The sequence below is a fragment of the Gracilinanus agilis genome, chromosome 4 (genome assembly GCF_016433145.1).
Source record: "Gracilinanus agilis isolate LMUSP501 chromosome 4, AgileGrace, whole genome shotgun sequence".
In the NCBI taxonomy this organism is placed as follows: domain Eukaryota; kingdom Metazoa; phylum Chordata; class Mammalia; order Didelphimorphia; family Didelphidae; genus Gracilinanus; species Gracilinanus agilis.
Genome location: NC_058133.1, coordinates 424793028 through 424814116, shown reverse-complemented (window position 1 = coordinate 424814116; position 21089 = coordinate 424793028). Strand labels below are relative to the sequence as shown.

The following is a 21089-nucleotide window of genomic DNA, read 5'->3' as shown; positions in this document are numbered from 1 at the left end:
GAAGTCTTCTCATGCTTGAGGTAGACACCCCATCCCTTAAGTCATCAATGGGTTTGTAGCCTATCAGTTACCCTCAATCTGGGTCAGCCCATCTGCTGAAATGGTTTATTGAGGCTGTGCAAGTTACAGCTTCTTGGAGCCACTGGTGAGAGCTGGGTGAAGGTATGTACTAAAGGTAGATAAACAGTCCTGAAAATGCAAGCCATCACAGCAGAGGTACCAGTCTTCCTGGAATACCCATCTACCCCTGGCATGTAGTACATCTATCTCAATAACCATGGGTCAACCCTCTGTTTTCTCCCAATCAGAACCGCTGATATCCATTATTGGAAAGCCAATATATCAGTAAAAAATTGTTTTGAAAGTTCCACCTTCCCATCTATAAGTGTCCTTATATAAAATACACAGTACAAAACTTTCTGTTTTTCATCACTTGCAACAAAAAGAAGTAGAATTTACAAAGGGTGTTTGTTCTTAAGTCCCATCAGGCAGAAATTTAGCTTAGATATTTAATTCAACTAACATCAGATGACAAAATAACTACAAACTGAGATGAATAAATATTTGCAATGATGAACAAACAGACTGTTCTCTAACCATGCCAGAGAACATTAACGTTAGCTGAATGAGACCCCTTGATAGACTATTATGTGCCAAAACCCTATGGCAAAAGGCATTTCCTTCATTCATTCCAAAGACATCATATCTAAAACAGATGAAATGGAGGTTGTGGGCCACAAGAGCTTTGTCTTTTGTGAATTCTAGATTATGTGCTTCAAGAGTGTTGCCCCAAAGCTAAGCATGGGCTAATTGATAATGGAGCTAAATAAATGGCCTTTTTCAAGGTGATGAAGTCCATCCTAATAGATCTCAGTTATAATATTAGAAATGAGAGACAGGGAGTTACATATTGTAATTACCTTAATGTTGTTGGATACAATTCTGAATTCACCAAATAAACTATTTCAAAGGCCATGGTAATCCCCAGTCTTCCTATGGTGGCTACTGTGGTTCTCAACCATGGTATCCCTGGAAATAGAGAGTTTAGGAGAGAAATGTTACAGATTTAATACAAATAAAACCTAACCATAAAAGGCATTTGCTTAGTCCCTCCCACAACCCTGTAGTTCTTGAAGTACGTATTTCAAAAGGAGCCAATATACTATGGATATGTTACACACACATATGCACACACACAAATTTAATGGGACAAGTACCATCAAGACTCTCCTCTCCTATTACAGATGACACTGCAGAACAGAGCTATAATAAAGTCACAGAATAAAGAAGGCAAAGTTTTGTTTTCAATATCTTTTTCAGTTCCTAAAAGTATCTATGTGGTCCTTCACATGGAATCTTCAAGACAATGTCTTTGCTGTTACTATTCTTATTTTATGTTATGCTTCTCTCTTATGCTCTGCTTTCCCCTTTATTTCATCTTTAAATCATTTAGCAGCACCAGTCCCATACAACTAGAGCAGAAAGCAGCCCTAAAATCCATCTAACACAACCTCCTCATTTTACAGATGAGGAAACTGAGGCCCAGCGAGGTTAATTGACTTCCTCAAAGTTATACAGTCAGTAATTGGTAGAGCTGGGATTTGAATTCAGGTCTTGTGACTCTGAGTTCTATGTTCTTTCCACTATACCAAGCTGAGCTGACACTTTCTCCCAGAAACCAGGCAAATTCCCACATGAAGTCGAATTTGGCTGCCACATGAAAGGGCTTTAGGAATCAGATTATTGAGGAGGGAAAAACCATGATTTAAAAAAGAAACCCTTACCTTCCATCTTAGAATCAATACCACATATTGCTTCTAAGGCAGAAGAGCAGTAAATGTTAGGCAATGGAGTTTAAGTGACTTGCCCAGGGTCTAGCTAGGAAGTGTCTGAGGTCACATTTGAACCCAGGACCTCCCATCTCCAGACCTGGCTCTCTATCCACTGAGCCACCTAGCTGTCCCCAAGAACTATGATATTTTATGTCTCTACAGTTCAACAGGAGGGGCTTGGACAGAACTGAAGTATGAGAGCTGAATAATTTTCTCTGTCTCTCACTGTCTCTCTCTTTCTCTGTCTCTCTCTCTCCCCTTTTCTCTATACACACACAAGCAACTTTTCAGACTGCTGAAGAAATATCCCTATTCTTTTAAAGGGTAATCTATTTGTATTTTGAATATGTAACCAAAAACTACCCTAAATGTTTCTGAAAATTAAAAGAAAAAACAAAAACTAGCTAACTCATCAAATTCCAGGAAGGGAAAATGTGTAAGCAATTGTTTGAGTTGCTTTTCAGTCATGTCTGACTGTAACCTCATTTGGAGTTTTCTTATGCAAAGATACTGCCATTTCTTGCTTGCTATTTCCTTCTGCAGGGCATTTTACAGATGAGGAAACTGAAGCAAACAGGATCAAGTGACTTGACCAAGGGTCACACAGCTAGTCAGTGTCTGGGGCCAAATTTGACTTCGGGAAGATGAGCCTTTCTGACTATAGGACCTCCAGTCTATCCACTGCCTACTGCCCTATGTAGGTAGTAAGGCATGTGAAATAAAATCTTTGGGATGGCTTTGGCAACACACAGAAATGATGTTCATTTTCCTGCCATCAAAGTAATTCATTCATTCGTGAAATATTTATTAAAGATATATTTACAAACTTATTTTATTTAAGCATATTTAAATATAATAAATATATAAATATTTTATTTAAATAGAAATTAAATTTTATTTAAAATAAAGAAATATTTATTAAAATAACTTCTCCATTCAGGGTACTGTGTTAGGTGCTGTTTACTGTATTAGCTTAGAAATAAAGACATACTACCTGCCCAAAAGTTTTCTCAACATTTTGGCTACTTCTATCTGACCTTATAGTTATAAAACAATCTAGAGGAATGACTTTTTATAAATTGATGACTTACTAATAATGCTATTGTTACTATTCCATTTATTCGGCAACATAAAATTGCTCGAGTGCTATGAAACAAAAAGATATGGCTTTTGTTGGTACAATGGGAAAGCAAATTGGAATTGGCCACAGAGGTTTTGTGATCAAGTCTCAGCTTCCCCACTTCCTAACTCAGTGATGGTGAACCTATGGCATGGGTGCCAAATATGGCATGCAGAGTGCTCTTTGGGCACTTAGCCACCTTCTTTCCCCACAAAGTTTGTTACAAAAAAGGCAGAGGGACTCTGGTGGAGCTGTTCCCCTCCCTGTCTCCACCATGCCTGATGACATTTTTTCATATCCCCACCCCTCTGCCCAGCATCTCAATGGGAGTGCATAGGGAGTAAGGTGGGCAACTCACAGGTGGCAGAGGTGGAGAGGAGCACAGCATGTCTGCTACTCCCCTTCCCCCCTCTATACTTGCTGAGGACATTCCTCCCTTCAACCATTATTCCATCCAATAGCCCAAAGGGAGTGGTTCCTCCCTCCCCTGTGTGAGTTAAGGGGGGGATTCAGGGTATGCCCAGCACTCAGTGAGGGGGTGGGGTACACAGCATGTGATCTCTGGGGGAAAGTGCAGCATAGCACTTGGTCAGGGAGGTGGGATGGGGGAAAGGGCCAAGTACTCCATCTCTAAAAGGTTCACCATCACTGTCCTAGCTCTATGATTCTAGTTAAGACATTCTGAGCCAAAGCCATAAAGGGCTCAGATGGGTAATATGTATTCTTATGTATACATATAACTATACAATGTATACATATATTACTTACACAAAATGGTTAGTGATACTTGTATGCAACACAGGAATTGGCAGGAAAATACTTTTTGAATTACAAAGCCCTGTATAAATGTAGCTTATATGAAAAGATTGAGTGCATAATAGTATGTTCTGGGGCACATAGTTTGCCTCAAGAAATAAAATGACAGAACAGAGAATACATTCTCTGTTTTGAATGAAAACTTCAATTTCTTCAGTCACTGAGACTCTTGAGAACTGAAAAAGTTTTAGCCATTCAAGGAAATGTATTCTTACTGCCAAAGAAGTGGGCATTCTCATCCTACTGAAATAATTTTGTCCTTAACTTTGCCCAGATTGTTATGTCCATGTTGGATCTTCCTATCTTCTTTCCTCCCTCCCTCCTTCTTCCTCCCTCCCTCCTCCTTCCTTCCTTCCTTCCTTCCTTCCTTCCTTCCTTCCTTCCTTCCTTCCTTCCCTGTTTAACATAACCTTCTCTCTTAGAACCTATACCCAGTATCTGTTCAAAGGCAGAAGTGCAGTAAGGCCTAGGCAACTGTAGTTAAGTGACTTGCCCAGGGTCTGCCTGAGGCTAGATTTGAACCCAGGACCTCCTGACTCCAGGCCTAGCCCCTTCTTAGATCTTTCAAATGAAACAAAAGCTGCTTGGGGCAAGAACTTTTCATTTTTGAATGCTCAGTGATTAGTACAGTGTCTAGCACACAGAAAGTCTTCAACAAATGCTTCCTGAATGAATATTAGGGGAGAATCTGTCACAGTGAATTCAAGTTAGTAAATATTCAGCAAATGAGGAAGGAAAGTCTAGAAAGTCACTAACAAAATAACAATCTAGCTCAGAGGAACAATGAGAAAAGCCTATTACTTTAATTCGACTTAATGGTTTCAAGTATTAGCATATACTTTCGGTGTAAACTCACTGAATATTTATCTATGTCTGTTTCTCCCAGATCAATTCCACCTGCAATTCTTGAATTAACAGTTAAAGCAGATAGGAACATGAGAACACAATTGATGCTTGCTAAACTGCCATCTGTTCTAGCCCTGAACAGTTGTAAACATGTGTCTTATTCATGCTTTACTGTTGTTTAATGCAATAGCATGCCAGCTAGAAGGATGAAGAATCTAGTCCAACCCATTCCTTCAATGAGCAGGTGGTTCCCAGTGCCAGGTGCAGGATAATGAAGGGTGGATATTGTTGCCAAAGCTCCCTGCATCGTGCCCAGATTTCACAATCTCTTCTAGCTTCATATTTTCCAGCAGTGAAGAGACTAGCTGCTGAAGGGGAAATAACTTTACTACCCAGGTTTGATAGTTAAATTGTTTCTTTATTCCTCTAGACAAATTTAATTTGTAGGGCAGTCCACTAGAAATGAGTGGAGGCAACAAAGATGCAAGATTAAGGCTGGATCTGTGATGAAAAACAAAGCAAAAACCAAGGACACCTAGTTTGTCATACAATAGAATCCAGAGCCAGCAAACCTGAATCCAAAACCTAGCAATGCCACTTAATAGCTATGTAATTTAGGGCAAGTTATTTCACTTTTGGTTCTTATTTTCCTTATCTTTAAAATGGTAGAGATGGGAAGAGGAGAAAGAAAGGTGTAGACTAGTGATTCCCAAAGTGGGCGCCACTGCCCCCTGGTGGGTGCTGCAGTGATTCAGGAAGCGGTGATGGCCACAGGTGCATTATCTTTCCTATTAATTGCTATTAAAATTAAAAAAAAATTATTTCCAGGGGTGCTAAGTAATTTTTTTCTGGAAAGGGGGTGGTAGGCCAAAAAAGTTTGGGAACCACTGGTGTACATTAGAAAATCTCTAAAATCTCTTTTAATTCTGATCATATTATCTTAGCACTTTAGTAATATCTTTTGTGAAGTCATTTTTTGGGGAAGCAGCTGGTAAATCTTAGGAAGTAGTGGATTTCCCCTTATTGGAGGCCTGTAAGCCAAGATTAGATGACTACTTGTCAGGTATGTTATAGTGGGAATTCCTTCTTGGGTCTGATTTGAAATGTACTTTCTAATTAAATATTCTGTTCAAATTTTAGATGTATGAACTTGTAAGTGAGCATACTCAAATAAGCATAAACACAACCTGATGATTCAGTAAACACTGGTTTTAGTAAACACTGCTTTATAGAATCCCCTTGTCCTAGCATTGTTTTGTTGTTTAATTATTTCAGTTATGTCCAACTCTTTGTGACTCCATTTGGGATTTTCTTTTCTTTTTCCAATTACATGTAATGACAATTTTCAGCATATGTTTTCTGAAACTATAAGATCAAAATTGCCTCCTTTCTTTCCTTCCCTTCCCCCTCCCAAAGGTGGTAAGTAATTTGATCTGGGTTCTGTATGTATGATCATACAAAACATATTTCCATATTGATCATTTTTGTGAGAGAATGCTCATATAAAACCAAAACCGTATTTGAGGTTTTCTTGACAAAGGTACTGGAGTGGCTTGCTATTTCTTTCTCCTATTTTACATATGAGGAAAATGAGGCAAAACAGGGTTGAGTGAGTTGCCCAGGGTCACACAGCTAGTGTGTGAGGTCAGATTTGAATTTAGGTGATCCACTATGTCACTTAGCTGAGCATTAGGAATAAAAAGTGAAAAAAATGATATGGTTCTTAATCTTGAGGGTCTGCAAACTTATAGGTCCTTCCCCCAATGAATAATTTACTTTGAGATTTCCTTTTGTCACACAATGTTTTTTACTTTCATAACTGGCTTTAGGTTTTGTGTAGATTTATATAATTATGGAACTGTAGGATTTTAGAGAGATGAAAAAGCTCTTAAGACATGGAATATTAAACTTGGATGGGGCCTTGTAACTCTCTGGGTGAAATTTTGAGTGGTCCCTATAGCAGGCCTATAGCATCTAGTGCTTGAGTTGAAAAAGATTGCCCAGTCCACATTAAGCTACTGTGAATAATGGATAGAAATGGAAATTTCTCCAGACACCCCAATTATTGGGAAATAATTGATCAAATGAGATATAATATGTAAAGCACTATGTTAATACTAGCTGTTTTATTATTGTTATTGTTAAAGTGATTGTAGGATTGAAAATGGCCTCAGTTTTGTGATTTATCTGAAAGTACATCTGCACTCGAATCTGAGGAGTACATAACACTAGCAGAAGGGGTATCCTCTTTAGGGATCTCTCAATTCTGATTGATCTGATCAAATCTCTCAATACTGATAAAATCACATGGATAGTATCTGCTCCATCCCAATGAAATGAATAAACAAATCGAAACCCAATACAATCTTGCTAAAGTTAGTGAGTACATTTTGTTTTGCTTCTGAAATTTTTTTGAAAGTGAAAGGTAATTTTCTCAGATAAAAACAAAGTAATATAATTTAAAAATTAGTGCTGGTTTTAATCATAAGTAAATTGGAATTATGATGAAAAAATAATAAAGATAAAATTCCTTATTTTCCAAATTTCATTCAGGGTGCAGAAATGTGGGCTAGTGCAAAACTAGCCAATCTGAGGTTAGAATACTAGCAGAAAAATTTTTGAACATGCCTTGAACCAATTTTGACCACAAATATTTGGTTTTCTGGAGTGAAAATTAGCTGACTAGTGTCCCCTGAAGAAACTCTTGGAACTGATATTATTTTGCTTCTTCCCTTTGAGCAGAGATCTATTTTGGCTTACGATACATTTTCTTCAAGCTTCTGTTAGGTTAAAGTTTAAATGCAAGTGTCTGCCTGAAAGAATTTCAAAACAAGCTCTGCTAAGGATAATAAATAGTAGGATTCAGTTGCAATTAAATGTTAATGATTAATACATAATAGCAATTTTTTTATCAATAAGCATATACTTAGCAGATTTTTTTTAAGTCAGTGAAGCCAAGCAAAATCAGTGATCGTACAGCACAGTAGAAAGAATACTGTCTTCTAATTTATAGTTCCAGGGTTCAAATCTATGTTGGCCTACTTACTATATTGGCTTTCTCTAGGTCCTCTTATCTGTAAAATAAGGGAGTTGGACTATATGATCACTAAGGTTCCTTCCAGATCTAAATTTATGATCCTATAATTCAAAGGGGCAGTTCCATCATCAGTATTTGCTTGTTCTGCCATAGGCTTTTTTTTTTTTTTTTTAGTTTTTTTTTTTTAAACCCTTAACTTCTGTTTATTGATTTATAGGTGGAAGAGTGGTAAGGGTAGGCAATGGGGTCAAGTGACTTGCCCAGGGTCACACAGCTGGGAAGTGTCTGAGGCCGGATTTGAACCTAGGACCTCCCGTCTCTAGGTCTGGCTCTCAATCCACTGAGCTACCCAGCTGCCCCTTGCCATAGGCTTTTAAGAGTTCTGTTCATTGAGCTAAGAGAACATTATACACAGTAACTGAAATATTGTGGAATGATGAAACGTGAAAAGACCTTGCTACTAACAGCAATACAATAATCCAGGATGATTCTGAGAGACTTATGAGAAAGAATGCTATCCACTCCCAGATAAAGAACTGTTGGAGTAGGAAAGCAGATGAAAATATATGATTCATCACTTGCTTATTTGGGTATATATTTGGGTTTTTTGTTTTTATAAGATTATAAAAATGAATAATATGGAAATGTGTGTTGCTTCATAATAAATACACGTACAACCCAGACTGAATTGCTTGTCTGCTCTGGGAGGGGGGAAGGAAGAAGTAAGGGAGACAATATGGATCATATAACTTTGGAAAACTTGTGTGGAAATTTATTATTAAAATAAAAGAAAGAAAGAAAAAAAGTGAAAAAAAAAAGTTCTGTTCATTGATAAGTTCTGGAAAAAACAGTTACCTTCCGGTAAGAATGCTGTAACAAGACATGCAATTCCTGCCACTATATTGCTGGCTGCAAAGGGAAGGCGTCGTCCAATACTCTCGATTGTTAGTAAGATCAGGAGAGCTCCCGGCAATTCCACAACTCCTGAGATAAAAAAATCGATATAGAGGTTTCCACCTATGATTCCCAGGCGCATGACAAGTCCTTGGTAAACCACAGCACTTGTGAACCTGGAATAACATCAAGAAAGACCGGAGCCAAACAAATAAGTGATGAACTTCAATCAGAGTTGAAGACAAGGGGTCTTTGTAAAATTGACACACTTAAGGCTTTTAAAATTTAATGCAATTGGAACTTACCAAGCATACATTAGAATAAGTGTGCATTTCCTCATTTGGGGAGTCCTCACCAGATCTAAAAAGGATGGATTACTAACCTCCTCATCTGTAACAGTGATCTAAAGGGAAAAAGTAGATTTCGAAAGTAGTACATAGCAACAAACGCCTCGATTTTAGAAGCTAGACTTGTCATGAACTAAATTCAAGGCAGCTGAGTTATTGACCCTATAAGACTTATCCAGGGTCATTAGCCAACTCTCACATGTTAATTTATAGTCTGGGAGTAAAGTTATGAACCTCATACTTAGTCTTCCATCCATGACACATGGATCAAACAAAAAGGTTATTGCTCTGTTGAGAATGCAATCCTGGCACTATTATTATCCATGGTAACCGTGAGTGAACAGGGAAAGAATGTGCCAGATTTACCATTTGCAAAATGGACTGAATCTGTTATACTTTTGAAACTAGAAAGATGAATGTAAAAATAGCTAATGTGTGTAGGCTCCAACACTGTATTTTCTTTTAGGGAAAAAAAATAGTTACGCTAAATCCAGAGACAGGGACTAAAGTAATTAATTGAATCAAAGATAAAAAGTGAGAAGGGTCCTGAGATAGCATCTAATCCATAGCTTCCATTTTAAAGATAAGTAAACTGTGGCCCGCAAAAGTGAAAAGACTTACCTTCAATTTCCTCACCCCACTCACTTTTTATTTTCTTCTTTGTTTTTCCAATTTCTATGATTCAACTTCTTTGGGGTTTGGAAAGTAGCCATACACAAAAAGACTCCTACCTCCCTCAACCCTTCCCCACTAGAATCCACTCATTTTTCAATCCTTTACATTCTGAATTCTGATCTTACCACTTGAGTGAAGTTCATTGCAAGGTTAACAATAATCTCCTAACTGCTAGATCCAATGGTCTTTTCTCTTTCCTTGTTCTATTTGATGTCTCTGCAGCTTTTGAGACCGTCCATTCTCTCCTCTCTCATATTATTCTTTCTCCATGATTCTACTCTGGCTTGGTTCTCCTCTTAGCTTTATAATAATTTCTTTTTTAAAACATTTTCTTTTTACTCTGAAATAAACATCAACAGAAATGAACATTTTCCTATACAAAGAAGAGAAAAAAGAGAACTACATGAAATCACAAATCTCCACTGCATATAGCTTGCTTTTTAATATTTCAAACTTAACCTGTTATTTCCAAAAATTTCTAATGCTGGGCTTTCTGTGTCCTTTCCTGAACTTCCTTTTGCTATCTTCTATTAATTAAAAAATTGTAATATATTTTATTTTTCCCACTAAATGTAAAATCAATTTTTAAAATTCATTTTTTAAAATATTGAGTTCCAAATTCCCTCCCTTCCTTATTGTAAAGGCAAGCAATTTGATGTTATACATGTAATGATTTCTATATTAGTCATATTGTGAAAGAAAACACAGACAAAAATAAACCACAAAAAAAATAAAGTAAAAAACAGTATGCTTTGATCTGTATTCAGACTCTATCCCTCATTTTCTCTGCATAGCATATTTCATCATAAGTCCTTTTGGAATTATCTTGATCTTTGTATTGCTGAGAATAGCTAAGTCATTCACAGTTGTCATCATACAATATTGCTGTTACTGTGTACAATGTTATCCTGTTTCTGTTCACTTCATTTTGCATCAGTTCATGTAATTCCAAATTTTTCTGAAATCACCCTGCTCATCATTTCCTACAGCACTATAGTATTCCTTCCAAATCATATACCATAACTTATTTAGCCATTCTCTAATTGATGGGCTGGGAATTCCCCTCAATTTCCAATTCTTTGCCACTACAAAAAGAGCAGCTATAAATATTTTTTTATAGAAAGGTCCTTTTCCTTTTATTTTTTAAAAATCTCTTAGGTATACAGACCTAATAGTGATACTGTTGGATCAAGGGTATGTACAGTTTTATAGCCCTTTGGCCAGAGTTCCAAATTGCTTTCCAGAATGGTTGGATCAGTTTACAACTACACCAACAATGCATTAGTGTCTCAATTTTCCTATATCTCTTACAAAATTTGTCATTTACCTTTTCCATCATATCTTCAATCTGAGAGGTGTGAGGTAGTACCTCAGAGTTATCAATAATAATTTAAAACATTTCTTTATATGACTATAGATAGTTTGGATTTCATCTGAAAACTGCCTGTTCATATCCTTTGATCATTTATAAATTGGAGAATGACTTGTATTCTTATAAATTTAGCTAAGTTCTCTATATGTTTGAGAAATGAAGCTTTTATCAGAGAAACCTGTCAATCTGCCCTCCAGACTTCTGCTTTACTTCTCATCTTGGCTTCATTGATTTTGTTTGTGTAAAATCTTTTTCATTTCATGTAATCAAAATGATCCATTTTTTATTGTATAATTAATCCTTTCTATCTCTTGCTTGGGCATAAAATTCTTCCCTTGTCCATATATCTGACAAGTAAACTATTTCATACACCCCTCATTTTCTTTTGATATCACCTTTTGTGTGAAAACCATACATTGACTTTATCTTGTATAAGGATAGGATTATGGAAAGATAAACTTTGGTAAAGTTAGATTTAAAAATAGTGGATGCTGTCTCCAGAGCTACTGGCATGAGCCCATTCCAAGAATCCTGGAGGGGATCTTGGAATGTACAGGGAGCTAACAGGAAGCTGTTTGAGTGAGTAATTGTCACTTCCTATCCTGAGCTGGGAGAGAAAGCCAACTGTTCTCTTCTGAGAGTTTCCTACCCCAACCTTTTATGTGAGAAGAAAGCTGTAAACTGCTTTTGGAGGTTCCTGTTTCTCAGGAGAGAACATCTTATTGACGATCTAGCTATACCTGCTATTTATACCAACACTGTCTAAGAGAAATTTTACCTGGAGATCCTGCTTGGTGGGCTCTGAGGGTACCTCAGAGCCATACTCTGCTCTGAGTGAACTCAGCCATCTTGGGTTCATTGTTAGTAGATTTGGAGACAATCTTTGAGATAACTAATTATACCAACAACTGAGGATTGTAGTCAGGTAGCTTAGAAAAGGTTTGGTGGGGAAATTAGCTAGAGTCAGGGAGGAAATAGTGTAGCCTGAAGACGAGAAGGGTCCATTGTGAGATGGACGTATGTTGAAGGGATGGAGTTTTAGGACTTAGAATCAGGACATCCTTGTGTTTCAATCTTCATAGTTTACCCTTGATTTCTATATAAAGATAGTTATATGTAAATTAGTCTCCAAGACTTGTGTGAGCTGGCCCAATGAAGGAAGGGGTCACTTTGCCTTCCCCTCACAATAGGGAACTGAGATACTTATAGATAGCCAATTAAATATCTAACCCAGTTCCCTATAGTGGATATCATCATCTATTCACATTATTTTTTCACTTGGTATGTGGCATGAGATATTGGTTTATATCTATTTTCTTCCAATCTTCAGAATATTTATTTTATTTTTTAAACCCTTATCTTCTGTCTTAGTATCATTTCTAAGACAGAAGGGTAGCAAGAGCTAGGCAATTGAAATTAAGTGACTTGCCCAGGGTTACACAGGTAGAAAGTGTCTGAGGCTAGAACCCAGGTCCTCCTGATTCCAGGCCTGATGCTCTTGGCTGACCCTTCTGTTTATTTTTTTTTTAATGATTCATCAACACACCTTCTTGGGAGAATATTTCTTTTCTCCCTTCTCTTACTTAATCTCCCTTGATCAATCCTTCTTCTCTTTCTGTTCACCAAGCTTGAGCATTCTCCAAGGTCATGTCCCATTTCTTTTTCTTTTTTTTTTTTTTGGTCTCTCTACATTTCTCCACCATAAATATCATCAGCACTCAAGTATAAAAATATCACTTCTTTGCAAAGGAATCCCAAATTTATATATCTAATACTAATACCTCAGTCATTCATTAACAGTCAGACATCTGTCTCTGTCTTGATATCTAACTGGCACCTGAGCTTCAGCATGCTCAAAACACAACTTACTTTCCCCCAAACCCACTCTCCTACAAACTCCCTCATTTCTCTTGATAGCATCACTATCCTCCTAATACCCAAGAACAATATCTTGCCAATATTGTTTAAATAAAATTTTTGGTATTTATAATGATGAATAATGAGTAAGAAGACTTGGAAATATTTTATGGGAGATAAAAGAAATCAGTCCTCTCATTGTCAAATATGCTTTAAATCACTGACACAAAATATTGATTAATGATAATAAACCATGTAACTACATATAAATATATTTATAGAAAATCTCTGAAACGTTTATAAATTGATTCACTATTTTTATGGTCAATTATTATTTAAATGTATGTAAATAAAATTTTAGAAAAAATATAGAATAATAGTTGCATTTGGGAAGTTCCAAAATATTCCTGTTTCTCATTCCAAAATCCTGAAGATTAATATTTGCCAGGAATTCAGAAACACTAAAGGGGCTAAATTATCTCCCTTTCATTCTAATTCCTGCTGTAGGGGGGAAGCAGAAGCTTATTGGACTGCTTGAGTTTTAATAGTTTAGAGACAAAGTAGGGATATAACTGAAATGGTGTCTACACCAGTGATTCCCAAACTGGGCGCCACCACCCCCTGGTGGGTGCTGCAGCTATCCGGGGCGGGGGTGATGGCCACAGGTGCATTTATCTTTCCTATTACTTGCTATTAAAATTAAAAAAAAAATTAATTTCCAGGGGGCTAAGTAATATTTTTTCTGGAAAGGGGCGGTAGGCCAAAAAAGTTTTGGAACCACTGGTCTACACTAAGTATAGCACTTAGTTATGTGGGGTCACAAGGTTACCCAAAAAGGAACACATCAGTTCACAATGGAAATAGAGCAGGTCAAAGCTTTTGTGCAAATCACTAGTGAAACTGGTCAGTGAATAGCTGTACTTCCATCTTGCATGAGATAGTGAGGCCCAGTCTCCATCCCTACCTTATAAAACAAAACTAACTATAAATAGTTATAATTTTTCTGCCAAAATTATAAATAGTTATAACTTTATGCTGCCAAAAAAAACTGCCAGATACAAATCTCTTTGGGTTAAATGATCAACATTGTCTATACTAAATTGTCTAACTTGTTTATCATTGATGTAATAATTGAGCAACTTCCTCCTTCATAGTGACATCTCAGTTCCCCCCTGCAACACTTATTTTGGTCCTTTTTGGCTTCTCCATTTTGCCTCTGTGCCAGATACCTCCTTCCCAAACCCTTTTCAGTTTTTTGTTTGTTTATTGTCTTCCCCCATTAGATTATAAGCTTTCTGAGGGCAGGGACTATCTCACTTTTTTGTATTTGTTTTCTAGCATTTAGTACAATATTTAATATATAATAGATACTCAATATTTATTGCTTCTTTATTGACTGTTGACTGAATTGGATCTTGCTTTTACTTGGTCAGGTTTATAGATAATTGAGTTATTCTAGGAAGAGATCATAGGGCAAATAGATTTAGTATTGGAAGGGACCACCAAAAAGGTCACCTAATTCAATATCTTTATTTTTAAAATGAGGAAACTGAAGACCAGAGAAATTAAATGACTTTTTAATTTGCCCTAAGTCACAGGTTTGTAAGGGGTCATGTTGGGATTTACATTCTGGTCTTCTGACTCCAAATTCAGCATTTTCCCCACTCTATGTTACTATACTGACACATGATTTTTTTAATTACAACTACTAATTGCTAAGAAAGAAAGAAAGAAAAAATAACATCCCAAAGGAAAATAGGCCTAGGAATTTTTAGAGCTATTAAAAACTTAGAAATTATCTACCCTAACCCTCCTATTTTATGGATAAGGAAATAGAGGCCCAGAGAGATTAAGTGACTTTTTTTAATTTGCCCAGGTAGTAAGCAAAAGAATTGGCATTTACACTTAAGTACTGTGGCTCCTAATCCAATGTTCTATCCACTGAACCATAAGACATAATTTAATGGAAAGAACTGCAAAAGTTTTAGCACATTTATATTGACAAGTATTTCTGTTGGCCTTAATGAACAATGAAAAACATCCAAACTCTTAGATCAGACCAACCCTGGCCAAGTGGAGTCAGTATGTGGAAAATTCAGGTCAGAACATTTTCCATAAATATCTGTATATTTAGGAACACAAAGATAAGAATGGGAAAGTATTTTTGGATTGAAAGCCTGAGATAATTGCTTCAATATCTAATTTGTTTTGCTAGTATAGGTAATATTTTTAGTATTGATTACATCAACAGGAATTTATTGAATTCTAATTCTAATTATTTTCAAAGTACTAAGCTAAAATTTGGTGATAGAGAGATATGTAAGACAGTCTTTACTGTCCAGAGACTTGTGATTTAGTTGTGGAAGGAGGAGCAATACATTAGATAAGTAATAGTTCACAAGACAAAGATTACTATGTTTATCCAACAAAAGAAAACATGCCTTTGGGGAGGTCAACAACCTGTCACATTTAAAGAACAAATCCAACTGATCTTAGATTTACAAAATATACTCTAAAGTGATACTGTTCTCCTGAATATCTACTTTTTTGAATATCCACAGATTTTAGAGACTAAGGAGAAATTAATTAGGTTTGGATGGACTCATAAAAGGTATATTTTGAAAGATTTTCAATTCTCATGTGGCTGCTTTTTTAAACAATTAAATTCTATTTTGCTGCGCTTATGGCAGCAAGACATGGAATACAACTGCCTCCAAAGAAATAAAAAATAGACATCAAACTGATGGCAGCGGAGATAGTAATGGTAGATGGGTTTGAGGAGTTGAACAAAACCAATAAGGAACTCTAATGAAGATTAGGAGTGCAAGATGTTATCAAAGATGTATAATAGGAAATTTTCATGATGGTTGGTAGGCAGTTTTGCCCTAATATCCTCAAAATATCAGAACTTTAGGAAGTTTTTTTACCATGTTGGTAGATCCCTTGGGGAGAATTGATTGAGAGGACCTGGACAAAAAACATCTCTGATGGGAAGGTCTGGATGGATTGCAATTGGCATTGTTGGATGGGATACCTAAATTGATGAGGACATAAATCCTTAAGAATATTCTAGGATGACTTCCCCTCCCCCCATAGAATGACTTTTGCAACAAAAACTATCAACAAATTCATAATTATCAATCACCTATTCTGTGCTAGAGGCATGGTTAGAAAGCAGGAATGCAAATACAAAGGAGGAAAATGGAGCTGCAAAAATATAATTTGACTTAGTGAGTATTTAGAGAGAATATTTTTTAAAAAGAGTAGAAGGCCTATACCAGATATAAATCTTACTTAAAATTTTTATCACACCTGTAAATGCCTTTGATGACTCAATGGGTTATGTCATTTTTGTCTGGGATAAACTGAAGAAAACAGATTGATAACATTTTATCTTTTTGAGACTTATTGCCAGTAAATTATTGTTAATGCTTTTGGAAAGTGAGAGGCATCATAGTATACTGGATTGAGATCTGGCCTTGAAACCAGGAAAACCTGAGTAAAAGTCCTGTCTCCTGGCAGGATGATCCTGGGCAAGTTGCTCAACCTCTTGGGATTCCTGGTGCCCCTTCACAACTAAAAAATGGAAAAGGAGAGGCTGATGTGCATTAACAGAGAATATTCTTCAGAAGCTCCTTCTGCTGATTAAATCACAAAGTTCCATTAAAAAAAAACAACAGAAGAGTATGACTGTTTTTCACTCACTGTCTCATTATTATCTGCTTCACTCACTTGTCCTTTAACTCTGCCAATGTGATTGGATTTGGTTTTCTCTTCCCCAAACATGGTAACACACTACGCTGGAAAATTTTATTTATTGTTCCTCTGATTAATTTAATGTTGTTTAGCATTTCTCTACATGTTTCCCTGATAATTTCTTTAAAATGACCTTTTAATTTATCTGGGAAAATAAAGTCACTGGGAATAACATTTGATTACTAGCTAGTCCTTGACTCAAGTTTTGTTCATTACTATAACCCTTCAACTATTTGTTTATGGAAAGCCTGAAAACACCCTTGGTTTGTTTATTTATATACCATAAACAAATACAGGATGTCCTAACGGTCTTAGTAAACTTTACTAGCTTAAAAGTGAACTAAAACTTTGGGGACATTTGATATTTCCTGACCATATGCCATGTGAGAAAAGTGGCTAGAAAGGGAAAGAATGAACTAAGAGTCGGTAGCATGAGTGGTATCTTCTTGAACAAGATCAGCTTTGGTTGTTCAGTCATTTCAATTGTATCCAACTCTTTATGACCCCTTTTTGGCTTTTCTTGGCAAAGAATCTGGACTGGTATGTCATTTCCTTTTTCAGTTTATTTTACAGAATAAGAAACTGAGGAAAATGGAGTTAAGCCCAGGGCCACACAGCTAGATATCTATGGGATATCCAGCTAAATATACCAGATCTGAACTCAGATTACTGTACCGTCTCCTTCAGTTAAGACATAGAATTTAATCCTAATGTCAAAATCAGGATTTTAAACTGAATCTAATGTCTTCTTTTTTTTGATAAAAATATTTTATTTTACCAATTATGTGTAATAAAAATTTTCCACATAAGTTTTCTGACATTAGATCATCCAAAATATCTCAGTCTTTCTCTTCTCTCCCCCTTCTCAGAGCTAGTAAGAAATTTGATCTGGGTTATACATGTATTATCATGCAAAGCATATTTCCATATTGTTCAATTTTGTAAAAGAATAATCATAAAAAACCAACACCCCCAAATCTAATCTTTCCTACACAAAAATCAAAGAGTTTTTGTTTATTGATTAGATGATGTTCTCAACAAGGACTTTCTACAAATATGGTTTCATTGTTTCCATAAATATTGGAATCAGTTTTTTAAACATTTTGTTGGTCGTATTTGCTGTTACAATGTGATAAAAAGAAATTGTAATAGCAAAAGTATCCCTAGGTTTGGGATCTTCGTACATTTTACTCTCTTCCATGTTACCCTGCAATTCAGGGACACTGGCTTCTTGCTATTTCTTGAACACAATACTCCAATACTCCAACTGATTTTGTGTCTTTTTGCTAGCTCTCTCATGCCTGGAATTGTCTCCTTCCTCATCTTGATTTCTTGGCTTTCTTCAAATCTCAACTAAGGGGGGGCAGCTAGGTGGCTCAGTGGATTGAGAGCCAGGCCTAGAGATGGGAGGTTCTAGGTTCAAATTTCGCTTCAGACATTTCCCAGCTGTATGACCCTGGGCAAGTCACTTCACCCCCATTGCCTAGCCCTTACCACTTTTCTGCCTTGGAGCCAATACACAGTATTGACTCCAAGATGGAAGGTAAGAGTTTTATAAAAATAAAAATAAAAAAATCTCAACTAAAGTCTCACCTTTTTGTGAAAAACTTTTCCTTGTCTTCCTGAATCTCCTGCCTTCCCTTGGAGACATTCTCCAACTTAGCTTGTATATATCTTGTTTGGTCATTTTGTTTTCTTTCTTTTTATCCCAGCCCTTAGCACAGTGCCAGGCACATAGTGGATACATAATAAATTCTTGTTTGATTGACTTTAATTTGCCTAGCAGGAAACCACCTTGTACCAGTGATGCCTAATAGAAATCTGATAGAGCCCCTTTTGGGGGATAGAATGGGAACCCAGAGTCCTCAGGTAAGGGTTGGGGGGAAGAGAGTCACATCAAAGTTAGGGGTCAGAAGGGCCTCTATTGTTGATGACAACCAAGTGTGATTTAGTGAATGAATACAGAAGCTTATAAAGGCAGAAACCACAAGTAATTTTTCTCATGAAGATTCAAGCAACTTTCTCAAAACAAGGTAGCCATGAGAGATGAGCCTTGAGCAAGGAACTGAAGGTGGGGGTAACCAGGGACATAACAGGAACGGAGAAAGGGGTGCTGAAAAAACGTTTTTCTGTTTGGAGAAAAGGTCTGGGAAAGAAGCCTGGGAAAAGATTATAACCTCTATCAACAACTTTGTTGGGAAATGTGGAAACTGAGGGAATCAGCTATTATGTAGGTGGGAGATGTGGAAACTGAGGAATCTCAGGTCTTAGTAAGACCCTGGACCTATCTAACATCAGGGGTCAACAGGCCTTTGCCTTTTCAGACCCTGGACCTCACCTGACATCAGGGGTCAACAGACCTTTGCCTTTTCAGACCCTGAGACCTCAGTCCCTAATAGAAATCACTGTGAAGGACAGTTTGAATGAGGACTGCTTTTCAATTCCTCTCCCCTGTAGAAGGAGTGGTTGAGTGGAATTGATCATGCTAAGCTCTACCAATCAGGGACGGGCTCAGACCCCTTCTGCCATTATTTCCTCCTTCATTTCTACCTTACATAAAGAGATGGCCCTTTTCATCACCGAGACAAACCCATTTCTCCATGTACCAGTGATTCCATTCTAGCAGACTGTCCTATCATACCTACTGTCACAAATCTTGTGGTATACCGGTTTCTTCCTTACTGCCTATGATCATATCCATGTTCAAAAAATCATCAACTGATGTGTCAATGACCTATAACTCTTCTCCCTATTGTGACTAAACTCCTTGAGGAAACTACAATTATTGCCTCCACTTCCTTTCCTTTCACTCTCTTTTAAGTCCTGTGCAATTTGGATTCCTATCTCATTATTCACCCAAACTATTCTGTCCAAAGATATTAATGGTCTCTTGATTGTCAAGTATAATGGCCTGTTCTCAATCTTTATCCTTCTTGATTTCTTTGAAGTCTTTAACTCTATCAGTTACTCTCCTCTCCTTGATTCTTTCTTCTCTTTAGGTTTTCATGACACTAGCTTGCTCTCTCCTCCTTCTTCTCCTACCTTTCTGATTATTTTCAATTTTTCTCTTTTGCTGGATCTTCATCTACTTCATGCCCACTAACCACAGAGATCCCCCAAGACTCTGTCCTGAGTCTTCTCTTCTTCCTCTACTGTAATTCACTGGATGATCTCATCAGCTCCCATGGATCTAATTATCTCTATGCAGGTGATTCTCAAATATACTTGCCCTGCCCTAATCTTTCTCTTGCTTTAACTGCCAGGCTCACATCTCCAACAGCCTATTAGGCATATTTAGCTGGATATCCCATAGACATCTTAAATTCGAATGTCCAAAACTGTATTCATTATCTTTTCCCCTGAAGCCCTTCCTGTACTCTCTCTGTTGAATGCACCACATTTTCTTAGTTACCCAAATTCACAGCCTAAACATCATCCACAATTCCTCACTCTCCTCTTGCTCCAAACTGTATCTGATCAGTTGTCTGAGGCCCCTTCCAACTAAAGATTCTATAAAACATTCAATATAAAGAGATATAAAATACTCTATATGAAGATTCTAGAAAGTATTTTTTTAAACCTCACTAAGAGATTAGAAATGAAGTTATATCATGACTTTTGGTAAATGAGAAAACATAACTTGTTTTAGGGGCAGGGATTGGCCTGGGATTTCACTGATATTAAGCAATCAGAGAAGACTCTAAGTTCTGAAATGACTAGAGTCTTTTTCTTTCTCTGATTTGCATTTTGGCTTATTAAGAGAATTCAGCAGCCACTGAATTATACCCCACTGGAACAATAGCAGATTAACTTTCATCTCTGTTTCTCCCTTCTCTTTTACTGCCACATGCAATACGGTTCATTACCAAGTGCTTCTCTGCCATTTGAAAATTTACTAGATTAAGATAAGATCATTAAAATTGCATCCAGAGTTTAGGGAGGTTTTTTGTTACAGAAAATGAGCTTTTGGTGGGAGGGAGGAAAATCTGTACATATGTATGGCAGGTTCAGATGGCTGGGAATCTACCTTCCAGTTTACCAATTAACAGAAAGGCATTGAAGGCCTTTTCACGAAATTTATTTAAAATCTCTATTTTTAGCCTTCTATCTTTGTAGAGAAAAGAAACCACAGGAAACTGAGACTTTTATCCTAGACAAGGGATTCTTTGCCTTTTTATTGTGTCATGACCCACTTCCCTTTAATACTGTAGTGATGCCTAAGGGATTCTTTCCCAGAATAATGCCCTTAAATACATAAAAATAACCATATAGGAGAAATACTGTACAATAGCTGGTAGGCATGGTGATATCCAGTGAGGTTTTTTGTTTTTTAAAGGATATGGAACAGGAAGAGTACCTATGTGTGCATGAGATGCACACATAAATATACTCAGAGATACGTAGCAATATATAGATAAATATTGATATGTCAATGTTTTTCTATGTTGGTATATATATATATATATATATATATATATATATATATATATATATATATATATATATATATATATATATATATATATATATATATAGC

The 21089-nt window shown here is 36.6% G+C and overlaps 1 protein-coding gene across 1 annotated transcript in view; it reads right to left on the bottom strand.

Annotated features, from left to right (window-relative positions):
- SLC22A3 (solute carrier family 22 member 3) overlaps positions 1-21089 on the bottom strand; it is a 122460-nt gene that overhangs the window by 11979 nt on the left and 89392 nt on the right. Inside the window, exons 6-8 of the mRNA XM_044675475.1 lie at positions 8851-8948; positions 8507-8721; positions 921-1029 (exon numbers count right to left, since the gene is read on the bottom strand). Coding sequence (XP_044531410.1) covers positions 921-1029; positions 8507-8721; positions 8851-8948 — 422 coding nt within the window. The remainder of the gene's footprint in view (positions 1-920; positions 1030-8506; positions 8722-8850; positions 8949-21089) is intronic.